The sequence below is a fragment of the Penicillium nucicola genome (genome assembly GCF_028828085.1).
Source record: "Penicillium nucicola strain IBT 29836 chromosome Unknown utg000006l, whole genome shotgun sequence".
Classification (NCBI taxonomy): domain Eukaryota; kingdom Fungi; phylum Ascomycota; class Eurotiomycetes; order Eurotiales; family Aspergillaceae; genus Penicillium; species Penicillium nucicola.
Genome location: NW_026643130.1, coordinates 1,678,952 through 1,702,433, shown reverse-complemented (window position 1 = coordinate 1,702,433; position 23,482 = coordinate 1,678,952). Strand labels below are relative to the sequence as shown.

The 23,482-nt window shown below is 50.3% G+C and overlaps 10 protein-coding genes across 10 annotated transcripts; 7 read left to right on the top strand and 3 right to left on the bottom strand.

Annotated features, from left to right (window-relative positions):
- Positions 1 to 3,627: 3,627 nt before the first annotated feature.
- On the top strand, positions 3,628 to 4,497 carry N7511_006650 (uncharacterized protein; the record flags this gene model as incomplete). The annotated part of the gene is made up of 1 exon (XM_057129027.1): positions 3,628 to 4,497. The coding sequence occupies one exon, from the start codon at positions 3,628 to 3,630 to the stop codon at positions 4,495 to 4,497; it is 870 nt and encodes a 289-aa protein (XP_056983583.1).
- Positions 4,498 to 5,089: 592 nt separating this feature from the next.
- Positions 5,090 to 6,469, top strand: N7511_006649 (uncharacterized protein; the record flags this gene model as incomplete). The annotated part of the gene is made up of 3 exons (XM_057129026.1): positions 5,090 to 5,128; positions 5,188 to 5,289; positions 5,351 to 6,469. 3 exons carry the CDS (start codon positions 5,090 to 5,092, stop codon positions 6,467 to 6,469), a joined length of 1,260 nt encoding a protein of 419 aa, XP_056983582.1.
- Positions 6,470 to 7,200: 731 nt separating this feature from the next.
- On the top strand, positions 7,201 to 8,007 carry N7511_006648 (EGFR-like transmembrane domain-containing protein; the record flags this gene model as incomplete). Its single annotated transcript, XM_057129025.1, has 2 exons — positions 7,201 to 7,297; positions 7,349 to 8,007. 2 exons carry the CDS (start codon positions 7,201 to 7,203, stop codon positions 8,005 to 8,007), a joined length of 756 nt encoding a protein of 251 aa, XP_056983581.1.
- Positions 8,008 to 9,256: 1,249 nt separating this feature from the next.
- On the top strand, positions 9,257 to 10,159 carry N7511_006647 (uncharacterized protein; the record flags this gene model as incomplete). Its single annotated transcript, XM_057129024.1, has 1 exon — positions 9,257 to 10,159. One exon carries the CDS (start codon positions 9,257 to 9,259, stop codon positions 10,157 to 10,159), a length of 903 nt encoding a protein of 300 aa, XP_056983580.1.
- Positions 10,160 to 11,086: 927 nt separating this feature from the next.
- On the top strand, positions 11,087 to 12,402 carry N7511_006646 (uncharacterized protein; the record flags this gene model as incomplete). Its single annotated transcript, XM_057129023.1, has 3 exons — positions 11,087 to 11,366; positions 11,431 to 11,670; positions 11,735 to 12,402. The coding sequence occupies 3 exons, from the start codon at positions 11,087 to 11,089 to the stop codon at positions 12,400 to 12,402; spliced, it is 1,188 nt and encodes a 395-aa protein (XP_056983579.1).
- Positions 12,403 to 14,396: 1,994 nt separating this feature from the next.
- med8 (RNA polymerase II mediator complex subunit MED8) lies at positions 14,397 to 15,265 on the top strand (the record flags this gene model as incomplete). Its single annotated transcript, XM_057129022.1, has 2 exons — positions 14,397 to 14,521; positions 14,617 to 15,265. 2 exons carry the CDS (start codon positions 14,397 to 14,399, stop codon positions 15,263 to 15,265), a joined length of 774 nt encoding a protein of 257 aa, XP_056983578.1.
- A 196-nt stretch (positions 15,266 to 15,461) lies between these two features.
- On the bottom strand, positions 15,462 to 16,415 carry N7511_006644 (putative monosaccharide-P-dolichol utilization protein; the record flags this gene model as incomplete). Its single annotated transcript, XM_057129021.1, has 2 exons — positions 15,462 to 15,725; positions 15,789 to 16,415. 2 exons carry the CDS (start codon positions 16,413 to 16,415, stop codon positions 15,462 to 15,464), a joined length of 891 nt encoding a protein of 296 aa, XP_056983577.1.
- A 137-nt stretch (positions 16,416 to 16,552) lies between these two features.
- cox10 (protoheme IX farnesyltransferase) lies at positions 16,553 to 18,148 on the top strand (the record flags this gene model as incomplete). The annotated part of the gene is made up of 1 exon (XM_057129020.1): positions 16,553 to 18,148. The coding sequence occupies one exon, from the start codon at positions 16,553 to 16,555 to the stop codon at positions 18,146 to 18,148; it is 1,596 nt and encodes a 531-aa protein (XP_056983576.1).
- A 413-nt stretch (positions 18,149 to 18,561) lies between these two features.
- Positions 18,562 to 20,167, bottom strand: N7511_006642 (carbohydrate esterase family 5 protein; the record flags this gene model as incomplete). Its single annotated transcript, XM_057129019.1, has 2 exons — positions 18,562 to 18,924; positions 18,998 to 20,167. 2 exons carry the CDS (start codon positions 20,165 to 20,167, stop codon positions 18,562 to 18,564), a joined length of 1,533 nt encoding a protein of 510 aa, XP_056983575.1.
- A 1,170-nt stretch (positions 20,168 to 21,337) lies between these two features.
- N7511_006641 (aspartate--tRNA ligase MSD1) lies at positions 21,338 to 23,449 on the bottom strand (the record flags this gene model as incomplete). Its single annotated transcript, XM_057129018.1, has 2 exons — positions 21,338 to 23,172; positions 23,242 to 23,449. The coding sequence occupies 2 exons, from the start codon at positions 23,447 to 23,449 to the stop codon at positions 21,338 to 21,340; spliced, it is 2,043 nt and encodes a 680-aa protein (XP_056983574.1).
- Between the last annotated feature and the right edge of the window lie 33 nt (positions 23,450 to 23,482).

Here is a 23,482-nt window from a genome sequence, read left to right as displayed (position 1 = left end):
CTTTGCCCCTATTCCCTTTTCATCAAACAAGCCAATGAAATGCAATTTAGAGAATCAACACTGCTTCAGAAAATCGAGTATCAATATTTCCATACTCAACGTCAGACAGCATTATAGTCTTTCCTACTAACGAAAATATCTCTAATAACCCATCCCCAAGATTGAGACCAGCAAACAGAGGCCATAAGCTCCTCGCTTATTTTAACGATAGAACAAACCATGTGAAGGAATAGCTCCACTTGATCCAAATCCGTTATGACAACGCATTTGAAGCTGGACCAGGCCGAAGGACTGCGTACGACTGCAGATATTCTGCAAATGGGATACTAATATTTCACTCACTACTTCAATTTATAGAACGAAATGGACCGAGCTGGCGATTGGTACAGCCCGTTGTTCACTGGCCGTGGGCAGTTGTCTGCCCTTCAGGGTTAAATCACTGGATACTGCCGTCTTCACGATCTCACCCAAATACCAGCCACGCAGCACGCTCAGTACCGAATTCGCCACTTTATCACACGATGCAATATCTAGCACTGGCCTCTTCGGTTATCCTGTTCGGAATAAATAGCGATTCTAACTAGAATCCAATTTTGGAACATCTTCCAGGTTTCATTCAACAAGTCTAGAGAGCTCAAATACCTACTTCTGGGAAAGTGTCGAATGCGTTCAATTAAGAACCGCGAAAGCAAGGGTACCGTTTCACTAATTCCTTTTACCTTTTTTCAATATCTCCCTTTCGTCTCTCTTTTCTGTATGGCTCAAATTCTTTCTTTCTTCGCTATTCGGAAATGGCGAGGCTGCAGTTGAAAGGAGCTATGGTCTTTGTCGTATACATTACTCCGTACTAGGACCGTTAAAAATATTCAGATCAATGAAAGAGTCGCAGATACCACGTGATGGACAACGCCTAGCTTCCCGCTCGGGCCGATCCTCGAACCTTAATTATGTCTCACCTGGAAACCCCGTCGATCACCGTTTAAATCGTTCCTCAACGCACAGCCTCTTCAGACGAGAATGTTTCCTCTCTCATACTGTGAGCTTTCATATGGAGCTGTTGTTATACAGTAACCAAGTTGAGAGGGCCATTACCTGAAGCCTATATTTTCAAAGCTGCGGTTGAAGGGTTTGGGAACAATGGTCTATCCACAGTTGGTATGAGCACATCCGATGGGACTCGGTACGCATGATTTCTTCGTGCCGAAGTAGACTGAGATCTCGCTGCGTGTGATTGCTGTGTACTAGCAGTGTAGTTCCTGTTACAATATCGTACAGCATCGACACTGACAGTCTCATGCTACATCTAGATCGATATAGCGGGACAGAGAGAGTATGTTGGAAGGGAGCTGTCTCATGTTCCTGGAACTATGCCAGTAAAGCAATCTAAAAGAGACAGACTCGCTTGGGTCTGCTTGGATGATAATTGAATGGGAAAAATAGCAAACAATGTCCTGGTTGATGAGGACACAATTCAGAAACTTGAATAAATTGGTGACATATACATGAATAATTGCTGGAAAGTTTCATACTTGCACTGTTGTGACCAACGGAGGGACTTCGTCTTGAGTCTTAGGCAACGCAGAGATATTCCAAGCTGGACTTGGACTGACTGACCAAGGGAAACCTGCGCTGCTCGTGTGATACCCCTGTGAGTGAAATGCTTGGTCCCATTAACTAAGCAAAGGTCAAGGATTTCAGACCCAAGACTCAACAAAGGGGCATTGGTGCTGCCCATACTTCATGTCCAAGAAAAGAAGAATTGATGGGGGTAGTTTCTGGGATTTGAGAGGCCTCAGCTTTGGGAAACTAGATAAAGAAGCACACATGAGAGAAAATCACTGGTATAAAACGATAGCTGTTTTTTAAACTCTTCTAATATAATTTATTCTCCTTCCATCATTCCAGATATCATCTTGCTGTTTGTCAATTTAGGGCCCTTACTCTTTATTATCGGTATCATCATCGTTGTACCAACAGACCTGTCAAGGATGTTGTCATAGCTGACACGGAGGCTATATACCTGAATTTGCTCAAGCTCCAGCTAGCATTGAATTTTCTTTGAACGTTAATTCAAGTTTTGGCTAAGAACATTGGATAGTCGGCCACAATTCCTGGGCGTCGGCAAAGCCCTGGTTCTGATCGCCCCGGTCCCAAAAAGAAGATGGAGAGGAGAGACAACCGAAGACAGAAAAGACAAGCTACGGACTTGAAAGTGACAACTTGTGACTAAGCAAGGTTCGTCCCTGGATTATTATGATGAAAAAGACGACCTCAGGCCAATAAATCGTTCACATATCGCACCAAAGATGCAGCAAAGGTCTGTCGATAAGCCAGTTGTCATGGAAAACCAGGAGCTTGGAACAATTAACTTCCCTCGGTCGGGGCTCACCTACGTACGCGACCTTTAGAATTGACGAGGCAATCAACATACGTCAACTGAAACAGAACTACTGTGCCAAGAACTATAGTCACCTAGATAGCGGGGTCAATTCTACACTGAACGTCCTTTTCCCAATCCATGCATCGTTTTTCGCATGCTACTGCACTATGTGTACCATGTAGATTGACAGAAGCGAATCCAGGCGTCATGTATACCCATTAGTAATGTATGCAACTAGTGTCAATTTCTCTGAATGCTATTTAGCTGCATAAATTGCTAGGTTACATCGTTGCTGCACATTCACTGGCGCTGGGGATATCAGCAAAGCTCGGTGGAAGAAATAGCCCTAGAGACTATGAGGACCTGATAGATATTTCGGACCGGGTCCGTTTACTGACAGTTTTGATTAAACTGGATATCCTTCAGTCCTTGACAATGTTGGTAATCATGCAGTAAATAGGCTGCAGAAGGCAAATTCAAATCAATAAGCCCTAAGACGGATTAATGCGCCTTTTGCCACATTCAGCAGCATACTGCACAATAGTACGCTGCAGATGGACAAACTGCAGCTAATTGACATCTATTTTAAGACCCAAAAGGGAGGGGAAAGCTAATTAAGGAACAATAATCCCGAGCTCAGACCTGCAGATCTGCGTCACCTCCGAGCGGTAACTTAGGCGCCCGATTGGACATGGGCCTTTACAATGCAATCTACACAGCTGAAAGACATGCATCTCGGGAGAACTAAAATCGAGGCGGTTGGATGGGATAAGCTTTATATCCGTACGCCTTCCGCTGTTGCTGTTGCTCGATTTTCGTCTCGTCCCTGGAGGACAGTGGTAATGCTTTGAGTTCATTGTGCTGTCGATTGAATTATATTGCAAGGGCATATAAATCCATTGGCCACCCCTCCACCATCCCTCAAGATCCTTGTCCGTCGTGATCCCGACCACCGTCCAATCCGAGGCCGTTGTTGCTGTTGGTTTCTGGAGCATTGCAGAAGACGGGAGATCCCCAGCTGAACAAGTGGTCAAGGCTGGTCTGGCGTTCCCAAAGCCTGCTGGCAAGCCGGTGTGTCATTCGGTGCTTGCAGTTCTTGTTAGAACGGGATTTAATATCGACCGGAGCCTGTATCCCCCCTCAATTTGGTTCCCTTTCTCAAAAGCACGAATGTTATCTTTTGTTGAAGGTCGAGGGAAAGCTCACGAGACTACGAATCATACCTACACTTCTTCCACACAAACATCATGGCGGGAATTGTCAACAGCCCGCTTTCTCTCTTCCGAAAGCCAGACTCTTCAAAGCCTCTTCATGCTCGATGGGGCGATGTGTCCATCTCTGTGCCGACAGATGGATCATGGAACCAGTATGACAACCCTCATCGACCAGTGACTGAAACGCAAGCATACGGACCAGGATATGTCCCCGATTGCTCTCCCCAAGACCGAAATCCTCGTCCTGGCAAGGAGGATGACCCAGACGACGATACTCGGAGTGTTTCAAGTATAGAATCAACTGTCTCGCGTCGAAAATCACTGTCACTGGGAGCCTTGCGACCGGGTCGACTCTCTGTCCGCCTAGCCTCGCGCCCCAAACATCTACGAGGCGAAACGGCATCAGAGCGAGATACCCAGCGCGCGGAACAAAAGAGAACAGAGTTTGCGTACAAGCCCATTCAACATGACTATACCTCCGAGGTAGTTGAACAATCAGCAAACAATCGGTTCAAGTATATCCCCACTCAGGGACGGTATCTTGAAGGGTCGAGTTCTCGCTCTGGCGCACCGCGCAGTCAATCAGTCAGCTCCTATCGAACATCATATTCTCGGCGAGAATCCCTAGCCGAATCCATCAGTGAACGAGATGATAGTTACGAGCGTGACTATGTTCCTTCTCAGCATCAGATGGCTCGCGGAAGCGCTTACATCGAGGATGACCGGCGGAGTCTCCGCTCCAGTCTTGGAGACAGCTCGGACAGTTCTAGTGGACGGCGCAATATCGGTCTGCCGCCCCGACGTAATACGTCGCCTTTTGTGGCGGCTGATCGGCGAAGGATGTCCTCTGCTAAGCCGATGACTTTGGCAATGGTTCCTGACCCGGATGAAATCTATGAGTGACGGGTCACGTTTCTTGTTTCTTTTGTATTAGCGGAGTTGTTGTTACGTTGTATGATTTTGAGCATCATTGCGCGGAGTCATTAGCATATGTTGGCGTTTTTGGTTGTTACTGGCCTTCTCAAGTGCCCCAGAATGAATACTTTTCTATTCTAAGTATTTTAAGATGCCCACTAAATCTATTGTAGATTGTATGTTATGCTGAAGATGATCAGCTTAACAGCCTCGGCATATGTACCTGTCTGGGATACAGTGTATAGAATGTGATACATTGACGTCAGACTGATTCAGGGCCGTGTGTGAACAACTCTGTGGAGGCAACTGATCTTTTGAATGTAATGATCCAATTGGTGGGGAGTATCCCCATGCCAAATCCAAGTTTATGTTCGTTATTTTACCGCTTGTTCTGGGAGAATGAGCCAAGCAGTCACTATGATGGCATCCGTACGTCTCTCAGTGTGGCCACTATAGAATTTACAAAACCACTGAACGTATTCTACCTTTCTCTGTTTACATCTTATCAAAAGTTTGTAAGAACAGTGTTTATTCCTGTATTTCTCTCGGATTCCAACTTTTGAAGCTCGATTGGGACACGATGGCTGAAGCAGTGGTTCAACTCCGATGTGGTGTGAAGGTTTGTTAGAACAAAATATTCATAGACTAAGATCAGTATTAACCAAGTGCCTGTTATAGAATGATTCCTGGGGGAAAAAAGGAAAGGAATCCGTCGTGGCTCAATTGTGGTCAAAGTCTCCGAACAATGCGCCAATCGATGAGTCGAAGCATTACTCAGAGGTAACGATATAACACCAAACATCAAGTGATCCTAGTAGACTATTTGCTAATACTAGTATAGATGTGGTTGGGTACTTACCCTTCCAATCCATCATATCTCCTGTCAACTGGCGAACATCTCGGAGAGTATTTGAAGAAAAACCCGCATTTTATTGGCAAATCGGTTCACGATCGATGGGGACCAGAGATCCCCTTCTTACCCAAGGTAAGAAACATGAAAAATTCCAAAAAGAAATCAAAACTTACAGACCAGATCCTTTCATTCAGCAAAGCGCTCCCACTACAAATCCACCCAGACCTCAGTCTCGCCGCAAAGCTTCACGAAGAGGACCCCAAGAAACACGGCGACACAATGCATAAGCCCGAGATAGCAATTGCGCTCTCCAAATTCGAGCTCTTCGCCGGCTGGAAACCCCTCAAAGACATCCAAACGCTCTTCGAACTAAACCACCTAAGCAGATTCATCCCAAAGACAAGCCAATTCACAGACGAAACGCTCCGCCAAATATGCAAAGCTCTCCTCAGCGCCTCGCCCCAAACAATCTCCGAAACAACCAAAGACCTGCAAGCAATCCCGGAGTCCCACTTCGGCGCACACACCTACATTCCTAGCCTGCTAGGCCGCCTAATCAAGCAATACGGCGAAGGCGACAACGGCAACCTCGTCGCCGCCCTCTTAATGAACTACCTAACCCTCGGACCAGGCGACGCAGTCTTCGTACCGGCCGATAGCATCCACGCCTACCTAGAAGGCGACATAGTGGAATGCATGGCGCGCTCGGACAATGTCATCAACACGGGATTCTGTCCCGCCGCCGAACGCGACAGTGTCGAGCTGTTTGGGGCAGCGCTCAGTTTTGTTCCTCATAATGCGCACGATGCCCTTTTGCCCCGGAAGAAGAGCGATAAGGGTATGAATGGTAAGACAGATGTTTATGCGCCGCCGATTAGTGAGTTTAGTGTGCTTTGCATTACGCTGGGTGCTGGTGAAAAGGAGACGCATAAGGCTATTCTGGGGCCGAGCTTGATGATTGTTACTAAGGGGTGGGGGAGTATGAATGTTCCTGGTGGGAAGTGTGTTGAGTTGAAGGAGGGTTGGGTGTTCTTTGTTGGACAAGGGGTTGCGTTGGACTTTGTGACTGAGAGTGGGATGGCGGTTTATCGTGCTTATGCGGAGTAAGAGGCTCAGCTGAAATGGGCTGTTTTGAAGGATTGAAGAGGGGAATTTAGTTTATGAAGATTATAAAAATGGCTTAGTTTGGAGACTTGAATTGCTTGTCTATTATGTTTAGTCAGTGTATAATGTTCCTTTGAAGCCCTAATATGGACCGGTATAGTTCCTAACTGGCTAAGAGGCAACATGTTTGAACTAGGCGTTCGAGGCCGATTGACATCTCAGCCGCTAGAGAACAATAGACGATATTAGCAAGCAAGTATACTATCTAGGTCAAGACAGCGTCGGTGTTGGCTGCAGCTAATTCGCTAGCCGGAGGCGCCCAGTCAACGCACGTCGGTACAGTTGGTCACCGCTATAATTTACCTGCATTTGCTGTTCTATTTTGGACATTTGGGCACATTCTAGCCATTACAACCCCGCATTAGTTCTAATGAAGGCTAATTAAGTATCTATCTATAGCTATCTGGCGAGTCGCAGTGTCCCAAAATATCCGTGAAACAGGGACCGTGTGCCCGAATAAGCCTTGAGCTTGACAGTTCAGGGTCTATATATCTATATCCGCTCTCTACTTTCTCTTTTCAGCTTCCAGGATTGAAGCTCAGTCCAGTGGACCCTCCAAGTCTGGTACTTGTGTCTTAATTGTCTTAATTACCTGGCCTATACAGATGTTTCTTTCCCAACGAAGAGACCCCTGTTCACCACCCTGTTAACCACCCTGTTGACTACCCTGGGATATGTCCATGAAAGCCACTCTTGAATCACGCAGCAATTCATCTCGAACCCCGCTCATTGTTCTCGGCGTAATAGGCGGAACCCTCATCTTCCTGGCAAGTAAGTCTGCAGCTAGAGCCGCAAGTCACCGCGCCAAACTAACCCTAACAGTGAGTGGCACTCTATTATACCTCTTCTCTCGCAAGGAGCGGGCCAGACGACGCAATGCGCTTGCACAGGAGGTCGAGACTTTCTCTCCCCTGCAACCACCCCCAGCATACAAAGTAGACGACTTGCGAGCGCCTCGTCCCCACTCTGCACATCCCCGGCCGCTCTCCTCCTTTGCGCCGGACTTGAGTCGACACGACCAGTTCCCACGGGCATCCTACGAACAGCCCCCACCATATCTCAATCTACCAACATATGACCCCTCCAGATACCAATCAAGTCACCCTTTATCCAACGAGCTCAATGCACATCCCCATCCAACCGCCTATCCCTATTCCAACCAACCCATGCCACACCCCCAGGGTCCTGGTCCATCTTCCCGCTTGAGTGCAGTGCATTACAACAATGACGCCCGGCCGTCCCTGTCCTTGTCGCGACCGCTTTCAATGGTAGGCCAGGTGCCTCCAGGCCCTGGAGCTGGACCTGTGTCTGTGCCTGCAGCAGTGCCCAGACCGAGACGCCAGACGGGTATGCCTCCACCCCCTGAACGGCCAAGACAGGAGGGCCGCGAACGGAGTGTGTCTGAGCCAATGCTACTCCAACCTGCAGGACCAAGACGACCTAAGCCTGTCCTGTCGCGGCTGATCACCAATTTCCGTTGAAAATGTGACGGTGGCTTGAGGGCTTGTTTTTACGACTATTATGACTTTCTGCTTGGGATTCTTGTTACGTCCGAGCTGGGGAAAATGAAGCTTATCTTCTGCTTGGGTACGTGGGTATGCAGGGTTTCCTCGATCTATAATGTTAAATGCAGTGTTCTATGGTCCACTGTATACAATTATCTTGTTCTGTATACACGGTGGAACATCGCAGTCGGTCAGGGCCTACAGTACAGTACTTACTGCATACTCCGATCGCCCAAATCATTGCCGATCTCTCGGCCTGTCTTCGGTGATATTGATCATCCCGCAATTTCTCCTTTGGTGCTGTCGGCGCCTATCGTAGCCTGTGAATGGAATGCGCAAACGCCTCGAGTATGGCGGGCCGATCATAGGGATGTCTTATGCTCTATAGTAGTGATTGAAGCTAGTAAGTATACTACTGTATAGTAGTTGTGAACAGCCCACTTGGCAGGGATATGCACGGTGAGACACAACTACACTACTGTAGCCTACTAACCAACATCAACATCCCCCTCTTTTTAATCCCTGCATCTCGTCTCTCTTCTCTCTCGTCCTCTTTCCCGCTATCGCCAACCCTGCAATAAACATGACCTTTCACAATCCCCAGACCTTCCAACTGGTTGCAGATCCCTTAACAAGCGCCACGCCAAGGTCCCGAGAAGATGCAGCACTCATGGTCAACGCAAGTTGACTGCGCAACTTCGCCCATGAGACTTGACCAGGGTCTCAATCCACTACCCCTCTCGCATGCATCTGCGCACATTCGCAGCCATCGGAGCCTCTCATGTCCGCTAGGATCCCAATCGGGCGTGTGATTTTGGATTTTCTTTTTCTTTTTCGCATCGTCTAGTATCCCGAATTCTGCCTCGGGGTCCAGGGGCCCAGGGGTTTACCCGGGACTCTCAGAGTCCCTAATCGCTTTCCCAACACGTTAAGCAACTGGGATCGTCTCTTTTCTTTCCTTCAGCTATGCGTTGACTAGTGGCGTCTCTATGGACGGTCTTGTGTTGATATAACATCAATTCAGGCCGTTTGCCGGCCCTTGTCACTTTGTCCCTCTTTGTTTCTTTTTGGGCTTCGCTTCTGCGTCTGGCCTGTCACTTAGGGAGATCTCCACGCTCTCGGTGGGGAGTCTGGTTTTCTCTGAGATGAGCAACACATTAGGGAGTGATTTGTCCTCCCTTTGACGCCTCTTGCATTTCAGCCGCGTCATCCTCCATCCTTCCTCATGAGGAACCTTTTCAAGGCCATGGCGACCTTCATGAAGAAATTTAAGAGGAAGCGCAGACTTTCGACCGAGCTACACTCTCGTTGGGGCGATGTCTCGATCAGTTATCCTACACAAGGGTCGTGGAACCAGTGGAATCAACCGGCTGGCTTTGTCACCAATGCATCAAAAGCTTCACCAAACCTTCGTCGTGATGATGATGAACAACGATATACTCCCACAGGCTCCATTCGACAACAGAGCCCTAGCTCTCTGGGTAGGCGATCTCGAAGCGCAGGCCCGCGAGAGAATCCAGTGGGATCCCAACTACCCTTTCCCACAGGGCATTTCGATGAAAACATCCGACGTCGCGCGGGAGACAGAGAGAACCGCCCATTGCCCAACCAAGGACTAGGAATTGGCGATCTTCGAAATGGACCCGGAGGACACTTACCAGCTCGTCGCGCATCCAGTTCCCGCAGCGACGAAAGCACCGTCGATGATTCCTGCGACGAGGATGAGGAACGCGATACGCTAGGTGTTCCACGAGCGCGACTAAGTCCCCGGGATCTTCGAGACTACGACAGCGATATGTCAGCCCCGCGCGACACCATCGACTATGATATCGCCGCCAAATCTCCGCCTCTTTCTGTTACTTCGCGCATGCGCCGTTGCAGCTTCCAGAGCTGCGCCACGGACCCGATGACCTCTGCGTCTGGCGCGCCTAGCTCCAGACGAACAAGTTATACTGCCGCTTCCTCTATCTCTGCTCCGTCTATGCCACCTTCTACCCCTCGTGTTGCATCTAATGTTGCGAACTATACGCCCTTCCCGGAGAAAAGACATGCTCCCCGGGTTAAGCAGGAACCTGAGACTGCACTTCGGCAGGAAATGGTTCCTTCTTATGATGAATTATATGGTTGAGATGATTTGGAACTTTGGATGTAGATATTGTTGGTGGTTCGTTTGAATACTTTAGTAAGCGGTGGTTCATTGCTCAATTGGAGTTGGCTTTAAGATTAATGTTGCATTTTGGCGGTACTCGTGTTGATTTTTCGTCAGACATTTCGTTAGATATTTCGTCAGATATCTCTTGTGTTTAAAACGGTGGAATAATAGCTTTGCGCAGTATTGTCTACCAGTTCAGGGCTGCTTCATTAGTCGATGCTTGGCACTTGACCTCTACTTCCTTTCTTTTTCCCTCCTATTTCCCTCATTTTCCAACTACTATCCAACTTCTGTGAATTTTCTGTTGTATTTCCTTTTTCTCTTTTCTTTTTTTGCGCCGGTAGCCGTTTCTCACCTGGACTCGAAAGAGGGGAATCTGCGCCCGTGCATATGCAGCACGTATCACAGTCACATCCAATCAAGCGTCAAAGACCGTCACGCTCGTCACGCCCCCGACGCATCTACTAACAAGTAAGATGAGGCGAGACCATCCCCAACTGTTCTCAAGGTGTCATCACCAACCAGCCTGTCTGCGATGGTCTCTAAGCGCCGACCAACACCAAGAGGAAACGGAGCTGCATGATTCGACGACACCCTCTCCATTGCCTGTCCCAAGCATTAGCAGCTCTGCAGGTGCATCAGCACAGCGGAACTTCCCTGCCCGTCGACTCAATTGCTCCACCAGGTCATCACATCCATACAGAGACCGCTAGAGCTGGCTCGCAGTGAAAAAAAGAAGCCTTCCCGCTCTGCGCAGTCTCAGTTCCAGATTGCAGTCACGGTTTCTCATGCCAGCGTAATCGTTCACCATCGGCTTTCCGCCTTGACTGCCCCCTCTTCTCTTCTTGGCGATTGCTGCAAGAACCGAAGCAGAAGCTGTCGCGCTATTCGCTCTGATTCAGTATGCTTGGGCTTTGGGAAGGTAGTCCACGGGCTTCCAGGATGCTGGCTATCCTTCTGGCTGTGGCTCCAGTGGTTTCCAGCCTCAGAACTACAACTGGATCGCCCTGTGCGGATGTCTGTGGCACAATAACCAACACCACATCTTCCGAGATTTCATGTCTGGATCAGTCGTATAACACAACCTCCGCCGGAAAGGAGTTCGAAAAATGTATATCATGCCAGTTGGAAAGCGATTTCTACATTTCGGAAACTGGAGAATCAGATGTTGACTGGGGACTGTGTATGTCGTGCCACCTCCGCGAGCTGCTCTCCGATCAAGCGTCAGAACTAACAGATAGATCCAGTTAACTTGCGATATGCCTTTTCAACCTGTGTCTTCGGATACCCAGACTCAATCTCAAACACTTCATCACCATGCCCAGTCGCATGCGATGGTGTCCGGCCAGCTGTAAGAACCGACATTGATGATCCCAGCGTCTCAAATCTGCACTCCTGGTGCGACGACGTCTCCTTCGCCGACAATGTCGTGAACACATGCGAATTCTGCTACAACTTGACCACAACCCAGGTCTACATGGCAAACTGTAAGTATACCGCGTCAGCAACCAAAACCAGAAAACCAAATCACTAACCAAAACCCCAACCCAGTCCTCGAATCAATCCGCTACAACTGCCATTTCAAAACAGCAACGGGCAAAACCTTCGACATAGCCCCATCTCGAATCTTCACCCAATCCCTCCTCCCCTCAAGCCTGTCCCTATCAACCCCAACATCAGGCGGCTCAAAAGTGAACTTGGGCGTGGTAATCGCTGTCCCAATCGTAGGATTCATAATCGTCCTGATCGCCCTGGCAACGTGTTGCTTCTTCTTTATCCGGCACCGCCGCAAGAAGGCCCGGCGTACCCGCCAGTCGCCAAACATATATAACCAATGGAATGACCCGGGCGTCATTTCCCCGTATGGGGATCATCAGCAGAATTGGTTGCATGCGAATGCTAATGCCAACGCCAACGCTGGCTATGGCTATGGTTATGGCAATGGTTTTGGCTTCGTTGATAATGATGGGCGTGGGCAGCAGCTTCCGGATCAGAGTCAGCAGCTGAAGGGTGGCTTCTCGCCGGTTTTTACTGAAACATCGCCTGATGTGCAGTATCAGCAGCAGAACTTTGAGTCTCAGCATATGTTTCAGCAACAGCAGTATCAACACCAGTATCAGCAGCACCAACAGCAGGCACAGGCTGAAGCTCAAGCTCAAGCTCAGCATCAGCCTCAGGTGCATGATCCTGATAAGAAGGTCCCGCAACAATGGGAGTAAGAATAACGGGATTTCCGCTCCTGATTGCTCTTCTGTTTCCAGTTCTGCACCAAATGGAAGAGTCGCCGTGTGTTCTCTTCTGCTTCGCACGAGAGGCTTTCAATGTGGTGGAACATAATGAGATCAGTACATGATCTCACATCATAGTCGAAGGCGTTGTTCAGGTTAATGAGTTGTGTTCGTTCGGCGCGTGTTTTCATTTCATTCCATGGAGTTGATCTGCTCCTACAGCGTCCATATATCCCAACATTATGAGTGTATGTCGTGTGCTTGTGCGTCTGTGTCTGCGTCTGTGTCTGCGTCTGTGTCTGCGTATCTTTAGCATAAACCTGCCTGGAGTCAATAGTCAATAAGTTAATCCATCAGTAACATTCAAACCAAGAAAAGTCCATATCCATCCCCAGTAACCCAAGATAACCCCAAAAAGGAATAAAAAAAGTATGTACCGTGCTGCAAGAACAAAGTCCAAAACCCTTGTCCTAACAATCCTGTACTAGTATACTGTACAGTATCCCCCCCCCAAACCAAACCCCCTAACAAGGGCGCCAACCCACAATATAAGTACTGCACTCCCCTCCCGCGCATAGAAAACCCCAAGCACCAACCCCCAACATCCCGCCTCCCAAAATAGCACCGCAAACGCCCAACGTCCACACCGAGATGAAAACCCACACCACGCAGATATACGAGAAGATCGGCTAAGATGACCGGCTGGACTGGAGCCAAACCCACCTGTCAGAAGGGCGTATTGCGCTGTGGGCGTTTGGCAAGCGTTTCAGCACGCCCGGCCAAGGGTCCAAGGGTCCAATGAGGGGTGGGGGGTCGATCTTGAGGCTATTTTTGGATTTGGGGTGTTGTTGCTTATGCTTATTTTTGGTTTTGGGCTTGGGATGGGGCGGGCTGTTGGATTCGGCCGAGGTGTAGCGCTTTGTTCGGGGTTTTGATGTTGTTGTTTTTGTTGTTGTTAGTAGTGGTGGTTGGAGAGGATGTAGGGCATGGCTTGATTAGTCTGCGACAGAGATTTGGTTTGTATGGTCCAGTTCATCTTTGGGGGAGATTGTTCTCTGCCTTTTGGGAAGTATTTTGTGCTTGGGGATTCTTGTACGAGAATTTGGACAGTGATAACTATACGGTAAGTCTTTGGACGTCTCCGCAGTACTATCCTGTTATCTTGATCAGGGGCTTGTGATTACTTTTCTATTAATAGGATCGAGGGAAGGAATTTGTACGGATTTTACCTGCTGTTGTATTCCGTGTATGCTATTTGACATCTACATCGTGAGAATGTATTCTTAGGAAGATGTATGATGCTCCAATTATTGAATACTGTGTGGAGGGCGTTGGTTTATCTCGAGTTCAGGAAGCTAAAGCCCATGATCCAAGGGAATCAGATAAAACCGTGCTTTGTTCAGTCTTCAAGGCTTTGCTGATAGGTCCAGAGGAACTCGCTTCCTAGAGTCACTGGGCTCACAGTGCTGATAATTTGCGCTGGTGGACGAGGGTAGGTCAAAGCCTGTACTCTTTTTTTCTTTGTAGCAAGCTAGTTGATATGTTCTGGGCTGAGTGAGCTGTATGAATGTATGAAGGTGAGTTTGAAGTTACACTTCGTGTAGTGCGACCTGGAGGGTTGGCGTGGGGGTAGACAAGAACCATTTGTTGTACGTGGTTCATACGTATGGTTGATAGTTCCTTCTAGCCTTCCTATTGAATATATGAGAAAACCATTCGCTTTCGAAATTGAGTGCTCAAAGCTTCCAGTTGAGAGTATGTGACAGAGTCCATTTAGTTAAGAGGTATATTTTGGAGCATAGAGGATTCACAGAATAATTCAGAATAATTAAAAATAGTTTAGAGCAATTGCAAGGCATGCAGAGTGATTCAAGTAAATCCAGTGAGGTCAACTCAAAATCCCCAGTAAACACAAGCCTGCCGAAGATCTGGGGTGGATCTACAAGCTTCTCATCCGCAACTCTCTTCCCCGACAATATCTCACCATGTCGGCCCCTACGCAAGAGCAAATCAAAATCCTTGAGCAATCGCGCCAGCGACTGGTGCAGCTCACCCGCTCACTAGGCTCTCTAATTTCCAGTCTACACTCAAGCGACCCTCTCCCGCCGTGGTAAGTCCCACGCCCACCTTACCAAAGACAATCTCCAACCTCCAACCTCCAACCTCACAAAGCCGAACCCGAACCCAGATACTGACAGAAACCAGGTCATCCCTCCAATCCCAAGCAAGCATCATCTCCAACAATCTCCTCAGCGTCTCCGAGCAACTTTCCGAGCAACGCGACCTCTTCACCTCACTAGTGGCCTACCCAAGCCCCGAATACCCCGGCCGAACCCAAGCCCCAACCCTCGAACAACTCCTGCGCACAAAGCTCGACCCCCGCGTCGAAGATTGGGTCGCGCGCGGCCGCGCCGCAGGCTCAGCAACCGCCCCGTCCCAAAGTACCCTCCCGTCACCGTCGCGGCTTGTCCAGGCCGAAGGTGCCGATCAGAAGCTCAGCGAGGCGGAGCTCGCCCAGCTGTGGGAGTGGGCTCCGTTAGAGGCAAACCAGGAGGCTCGACGGAGGAATTGGGGTGGGAATTTTACGCTTGAGGAGCGGGAGAGTGGGGTTCAGAATGTTGTCACAGGGCTGAAGAGGCAGCTGGAGGATGATCTGGGGTCGGATGAGGAGAGTGAAGGGGAAGAAGATGAGGAGGAGGATGGGAAGGAGGAGATGGATATTGTTGGCGTGCACCGTAAGTCAGTTGGTGGTGGATTAGAGTTTGATATTGCTGTTCGGCACCCGCATCCTGTTCAGCCTTTTGTGCCGTTGGATGATATTTTGAAGTACATGACTACGGGGCGTTTGCAGTAGTGAGTTTGGTCTATTGAGCAGGGAGGTTCTGCTATCTACAAGACGGCGCATACCGATTGGCGCTCATACTTCTACTTGAGCTCAGTCTTGATGAATACGATTTGAAGTGGCCACTCTAGCCAATGAACTCAACCGAAAGTGTTATTAAAGATATAACCTGACCGGAAAATAAAAGAAGTCCAAGAAGAAAGTATATCTAGCCCCGTCGGCGGGTGGTGGGGGTCTTTGCACCTCCCTTGGGCGACGCTCCAGTGCTCTTGGCCGAAGGTGCCTTCTCGGCAATCTTTGCGCGAGGGGCCTTCTGCTTGGGCGCCGGCGCGTTCCAGTACCAGAGCATCTGTGTGGCGAGGATCACGTTGAGAGAGAAGCCAGCAATGAATCCGTAGAGGATGAGGTTGTCATCGACTTCTTGGAGGGTAGTGAAGATGCGAGAGAGAGATCCGGCGAGGTAGTTGAAGACCTATAAAATACAATAATACTTAGTATACGGGTAAAGCACGCACAGTGTACAAACATGACTTACCGCGAATGCGCTCAGCTGTCCAGTTCCTCCTTCGCGCCAGATGGTATAGATTTGGGGCGCCTTGCTAGCAACTCCCAAGGCGCCAGCACCAGCCTGCAGGTAGGCCATGGTCTGCGCATCCACAAGGGTCTGGTCGAAAAGCAGGGCGTACACGCTAGCAGCCACAACCGCCACGAAAGCCGCGGCAGCCGCAGACCGTCCAGCGTAATTCAGAACCAAAACACCGACGGCAATATCCTGGACGGCAATAAGAGCAGTCTCACCATATGTGCTGAAGGGGAACTGGTTGCGCACGCCGTAGGAGAGGGTGATGAGCAAGCTGGCGGTTTCGAGGGCGTATGAGACGAAGGAGACACCGGCCGAGGAACGGGAGTTGATCAGCTTCAGGATCTGCGGGATCTTGACAACAGCGCTGGCACCAACGATGGCCAGACCAAGAGCCTTGGAAATGGCCAGCGATGTGCAGGCAGGGTCCTTGGTAACATCGAGGTTGAGGAGGAGCGCGCTGTGGCAAGTCTCTCCGATCAAAGACACAACGGCATTATGCACGGGTTCTGGGATCGCAGCGACAATAGGCTCGAGGTAGGGCTGCAGAGGAGTAATCACCGAGTTCTGAAGGACGTCCATGGTGAAATGCAAGTAGGTTGAACTAAAGACAAGAGCATCATGCCACAGAACAAATGTTGACATTCACGGATGTGGCCCGTGCACCGGGGAAATTCAACTTCTCTCGTCCACTTTTCTCTCTTCTGCACCGACACGCCATGATCCCTCTGCGGCCCTCCTTGCTGAGGCCTCGAGAGGCGCTTATATGCTCACAATGTCTTGTTCGGACCCGTCCCTCCCAGCATTCCGCTATTCGGGGCTTCCTATCGTCATCGAAACGACGAACGGGGATCGCGGATGACCAGAGTGCTTCCGCACTTCACAAGTCATACTTCTCGGCCAATCGGATTTTTGACAGATCAAGCACTAGAGGGGGACTGTTATCTTCACTTGCCTCGAACAATGCCTCAAAATCGACATCCGATTCGCCCAACGACGCTTCCGCAACCCCGGCCGATGCTTCAACAGCTTCGTCCGAGACAATCGCGACAGCAGCAAGTTCAGAAGAATTACCGCACCGGCGCAGGAAGCGTTTGAAGGAAGAAAGCAACGGAACTGGACAACCCGAGCCCACAATTCCTCTGGATGCCTCGGCGCAACTGTCAAACTTCTCGTCTGCACTCCCCACCACCTCCATCCGCCGCAAATTGGCTGCATATCTCGCCCTGACAAAACCCCGATTGTCTTTCCTGATCGTCCTCACAACCACATCCGCATACGGAATGTACCCGATTTCGTCTTTGCTCACACTCGACCCGGCCATGACTCCACTCCCTACACTTTCGACCTCGACCTTGACCCTTATATACCTGACTGCAGGCACATTTTTGTCATGTTGCAGTGCGAACACACTGAACATGATGTTTGAACCGAAATACGATGCGCTCATGTCCCGCACCCGCAACCGTCCGTTGGTTCGTGGCCTTGTCTCCAACCGGGGAGCTCTCTTGTTCGCCGTTGGCACTGCTGTTACGGGTCTCTCCCTCCTTTATATTGGTACCAACCCGACGACCACCGCTCTGTCTGCCGCGAATATCTTTTTGTACGCGTTCGTCTACACGCCATTGAAGCGAGTTCATGTGATTAACACCTGGGTTGGCGCGATCGTTGGCGGTATCCCACCGCTGATGGGCTGGATCGCTGCGGCTGGCTTGACTGCCACAATTGGTCATGACACCTGGCGCGACATGCTTTTCAGCGAGGAGAGTATTGGTGGATGGTTGCTCGGTGGAATCTTGTTTGCCTGGCAATTTCCCCACTTCAATGCTCTGTCTCACATCATCCGTGATGAGTACAAGGCCGCCGGCTATCGGATGATGGCGTGGGTGAACCCAGCACGTAACGCTAGAGTCTCTCTGCGCTACTCTCTTTTGATGTTCCCCATCTCCATTGGCCTCTGGTGGTACGATGTGGTCGGCTCCGGATTCTTAGTGAGCAGCACCATCGCCAACGGTTGGCTGGTACGCGAAGCGTACCGTTTCTGGCAACACCAAGGTGCTAATGGCACCGCTCGTGGGCTATTCTGGGCCAGTATCTGGCAGCTTCCTGCGTTGCTTGTCGGTGGTCTAGTGACCAAGAAGGGTCTCTGGGACGGCGTGTGGAGGAATATCTTTGGACACCCTGACGAAGATGACGAAGAATACATCTACTATGAGGATGAGGAGGAAGCCGAAGGTAACAACTCTGAGAATCGAGATTCGACGTCCCGGCTGTCATCGAAGCAAACAAAACCCAGTACTTTATCTACGGTATGAGACTTGGATCTTCACCTTCTCCTGTGGTATATATTTCGCTCTCTTTTTTTCAGCACAATGAGCTGCTCTCTTTTTCTATCGAACTATATCTCGTTTCTCCGGGTTTGTCTTATACAGCGGTTTGGTGTGGCGTTCTCTGTTTTTGTATAACACCAGTCTCATATGGAACCTATTTCCAGATTATATCGTCCCTGTTTCTTTCTACACTGTATTTCATGATACAATCTACAACCTTAACATTTTGGCAGCATGTTTGCACCGATTTACGCGGGAAAACATATTCTTAGAGAAGAATGTATTGACAGTATTTTCAGATCTAAGAACAGGAAAACGAGCCAGAACTATCTTCTCCCAATCCATCCTCCTCAGCCCTTCACAACCAACCACCTCACCGACCTATGTCATCAATTTATCTAAGAGGAAGTGGAAAGACCAGCAGCCTTGATCAAGAACTGCGCAGCTTCCTTGGCATCACTGCCATAGCTCAAGTGAGCCATGACATTGGCACCGTTCAAGCAAACCGGGTCACCAGTAGCGCAGTACTCCTTAACCTTGCTGCTGTCAAGCTTACCAACAGCCTGGGCCTTGAACGGGTCACCGAAAAGAATAGCACCAGCGACCTGGTCAGCGGAGAGGCTGTTGGCAGCATTGTGCACGACCATGGATCCCTGCGAGTATCCACCAATAACGACCTTAGTCTTGGGGCACTGAGAAAGAGCCTGCGTGACAAGCTTGGCCATGACGGGACCACCGTTTGCGCCCATAGCGGCGTTGCTCTGCCAAAAAAAAAAGAATAGTGAGTTACGTGTTGCCAATTTTCTCAAGATCAAAGGGAAGGATTAATCGTACCTCAGCAGTAGCTGCATAAGTCACACCCTGGACGGAAACCTTGTCACCAGTCAAAGACTTCAACTGCGTAGCGACGGGAGGTCCAACAACGGAGCCCATGTTGCCCATCTCGTCACTGCCGCGGGCGAAAATGAAAGTCAATTCCTTGCAGCCGTTGTTATCGGTGACATCGTTCGCGGTAATAGAGCCAGAGGAGCCTAATAGACTCTGACGTTTAGCCTTGAGACTTGGAATAGCGGAATCAGTGGGGATATTACTCAGGCCAGGGATGCTGAATCCGCTGCTACCAGAGCTGCCACTGCTGCCCGTGGAGGGAATAAGGGACGCTAGGGCGCCGAGACCGCTGCTAGTACCGGAGCTGCCGCTGAGGCCACTGGTCAGCGAGGAGAGGTCGAACTGGCGTTTTTCAATATCCTCGCCGTCGTCCCGGGCCTTGAGGTTGATACCAGCACCGAGTCCAGCGCCAGCATTGGCGTCGACGTCGGCGTTGCCGCCAGCGCTGCCACCGATACTGAAGTCGAAGTTGCGCTTCTCAGCTTCCTGAGCGTCGCGGCGGGCCTTGAAGCCGAGGCCGCTGGAGCCACTGGAGCCCATGGAAGGAATGAGGGACTCCAAAGCGCTCAGTCCACCGCTGGTGTCGGAGCTACCACCGAGAGAAGGAATGAGGGATTCAATGGAGCCAAGACCGCTGCTGCCAGAGCTTCCACTCAGGGAGGGAATGAGAGACTCCAGGGAGCTGAGTCCACCGCTGGTGCCAGTGCTTCCGCCCAGACCGCTGGTCAGAGAAGAAAGGTCAAACTGACGCTTCTCGACGTCACGGCCAGTCTTGAAGCTAGGCAAACTGGGAGTGCCGCTAGGCTCAGCACCAGAGCCTCCAAGAGCAGGCAGGCCAGTGAAGCTGGGCAGGCTCGGGGTATCCGAGGAAGAGGCACTGGAACCTCCGAGACCGGGGAGATTACCGAGACTGGGGAAGCCAGAGCTAGAGCCAGAGCCGGAGGATGAGCCGCTAGACTCACCTCCCAGACCGGGGAAGAGAGAGGCCAGAGCGCCGAGACCACCTTCAGTTCCAGATCCACTGGAACCAAAACCCGAGAATTGACGATTCTCGAGAGTCTGGGTGGGAGCACCGAGGGCTGCGCCAGCTAGGGCGAGAACGACCGTGTTTCTCATATTGGAAAGAAGGAAGTAAAGAAGGTGAACGAACGAACAAGAGACCAGCTCTGCGGTATACAAGGAATCAACGAAGGAATGGGCGGACTGAGGATGGATGGTTCAGTTGCTTTTTGAGAAACGACGACAAGCCTTCTTTTATATCCTTCCAACAGTACATCGTCGATGCCGAACTCATAAATGCCGAATCTCAGTCGACCGAGGTTGAATCGAATTTTCATCTTGCGATGCAGTCATGCATCCGGAGAATGTCTACATCGAGTAACTGGTAATCCTCATGAAACAGAACGGCGTGCCCTGTTTCATCCTGTGATCCCGGAACCCGTGGCTTGAATGTTAAATCAGAGTCGATAGATTCTATGGCTGGGTATGCACGACTCATAAATGGGTTCTTTTGCAAAGTCGACAGTTCCAACATACTAGATTACAAGGCCATAGTGAACACTGATCTTCACTATATCCAAAAAAGGAAACAACCCGCCGTTAGCTCAAGTCCAAGAAATGGCCTGGGCGTATTTCGTCCCGAGTGATCGTCAAACTCGACAGATCAATTCTTGAATAGATGAACCCCGACTAGGGTACTGCAGTGGCCCAGCAGGCACAGGGCGGATTCTGAAACAGCGATACAATTAATTGCATCGGCCGAGGCTGAGAGTAAATGAAGGCGTCCGATGGATAGTTCTCAAAATTGAGACGTTCCCACCCGCATTGGGCAATTTGACCGTTAGCCCTAAAATGACCCTAAAAAGGGCCAGGCTAAACAAGCCACAACGCCCAACGGACCACAAAAAAGGGTCTCGGGTGCCCTGTTCAGGCATGGGCCCCTGTCCCCGTTTCCGTTAGATGCATATCTAGTCTTTGATATAGTTCGGATCTGTTTCAGGTTCTATTCTGGCCTCACGTGGATGTGTCGATTTTAGCCGGCCGAGCCGGGGGGAACCCTCGGAACCGCGTGGTGTGATATCAGATTTGAATTGAGGGTGCAAGAACCACGGATATAAGTTACTGAGATGAGTGATAATTGGGAAATGCTAAGCCAATGGGCTATCGAATGTTGGGTATAGTACATAGATATAGTACAAAAGTTGGTACATGTGGTTCTCCTTGAAAAGCGGAATATGCATGCCCGTGCTTAGCATCGGATATGAGCACGAAAACAAGCGTGCTGATCTACTTTCTCAATTTCAGGTGATAGGTCTCCAATGCTTGCTCGGTCATGGGACTAGGTGCGCCGACCATGGCATCGTCGCCTCCTCGTCCGGTCTTTGGGAAAGCGATCACGTCCCGCACAGATTCCTTGCCCAGCATGACAGCAATGAGCCTGTCAAAGCCCAATGCAAGACCCGCATGTGGCGGACACCCGGAACGCAGAGCATCGAGCAGATGTGAGAAGTCTTCCAATCGTTCTGCTGGCATCTTCAAGATATCGCGGAAAATGAACTCCTGGACTGCTGCATCGTGGATACGCCGACTTCCACCGCCCAATTCGACTCCGTTCACGACTAGATCGTAGTGGTCAGCCACGGCTTGTGTAGGGTCTGTGAGGAGGAGGTCGACATCGGCGGGGGTCTTCGGTGCGGTGAAGGGGTGATGTGTTGAGGAGATGCCTGCTGCACCACCCTGGCCGGGCTCTGAGTCAGAAGAGGGTGAGAACAGAGGGAAGTCGACAACCCAGAGGAAGTCAAAGCCTGTAGGGGCGGACTTGAAGCCTGTCGAGACACTTGACGCATGTAGTGCACGACGCAGGTCACCAATAGGAGTTGAGCCGCCAGAGAAGGGAGCTCGAGGTCGTGCCTGGAGAATGATCAAGTCGCCGTGGTCTGGGTCTAACAGCTCCTCAACATGCTCAGCGGCCTGGAAGCCGAAAGGCTGTAGTCCACACAGAGGCTGCTTGCCGTTATAGATGAAGACACCTGGGCCACCGTCCGGGTTGGTGTTGAATGGCGCACCGGCAGGCGAGTCAAGGAATTGACTGATAAATTTGTGGGTTTCGGCAGGATCATTCTCGTTTCCTTCCACCTTGAAAGCCTCCACGATAGGATCCTCCAGGTCAGAGATTTTTCCAATTAAATCAACAGGCAGAAGTTGATCAATTCGGATGATTTCCATGCCATATCTTGTGTCTGGCTTATCAGAGCCATACTTGGCCATGACTTCCTGATATGAGACTTTTCGGAACGGGCCCTCTGGTGCAGGGTCTTTCATCAAAGTCGACCAAAGTCGACGAATAACCCCCTCAATTGTCCGCATCACATCCTCGCCAGTAGCAAACGACATCTCCATATCAAGCTGCGTAAACTCCGGCTGACGATCGGCCCTCAAATCCTCATCGCGGAAGCAGCGCGCAAATTGATAATATCGCGGTAGCCCACTTGCCATGAGAATTTGCTTATACTGCTGCGGACTCTGAGGCAAAGCATAAGCTAGCCCCTCACGACGAGTTGGAACAATAAACTCGCGCGCACCCTCAGGCGTAGACTTGAACAAGAGCGGTGTCTCAATCTCCATAAACGGCGGAGACTGCTTTTCAAGCTCTTCCTTGCAAAGGTTATGAGCACGAGCACGGAACCGCAGTGCATCGCGGAGCTCTGCATCCGAGCGCAGCTGCAGGTATCGCTGCTCAGGCGGGAAGACCGTTTCGGGTGTCATAATGGTATCCTTGGGGAAGTCATTTAGAGCATGTATCTCCTCCAATGCGAGCTCCCATGAGTCCTCGGCAGGTTTATCGGCTGACTCCGAGGCTTTGGATTTCTTTTTTTGTACAGTGCCGCGCACAGCGACGGGGCTGTTTGCATTGAGGGCTTTGAGTTGCTCTAAGGCATTGTTCTTGGCAAATGCGACGACTTGCAGGCTATGTTGCAGAGTGGGATCGGACAAGCGCACGAACGACAATTTCTTGGAAAGATCAGAGCGCTGACCGAGATATCCGTGAAGCACTACTTCGGTGTTTGGCTCAGCCTGGGCGAAGAAGGTCTCGAAATCATGAGTCGCCGGAGGGAAGTCCACTGTAGATGATAGGTATTAGTCACAATTCGAGCTCCAGGGCAGTGGAAATTAGACGCATGTCGACATACCAGCCCGTTTGTAAGCCTCCAAGAAAGCTGGCAGCTCCTTAGGAGGCTCCTGCTGCAAACAAGCCCGAGCATGGAAATACCGCGGTGCATGAAGCGGCCGATAGCATTGTCTCGACCGAGCAGCAGCACGACCACGAAGGATATTTGTGATTTCCAGATGACTAGACCTCAGGCGCAATGAGCGCATGGGCAGCATACCCATTGGCATATTGTAATACTAGAATAAAAGACAAAACACCGT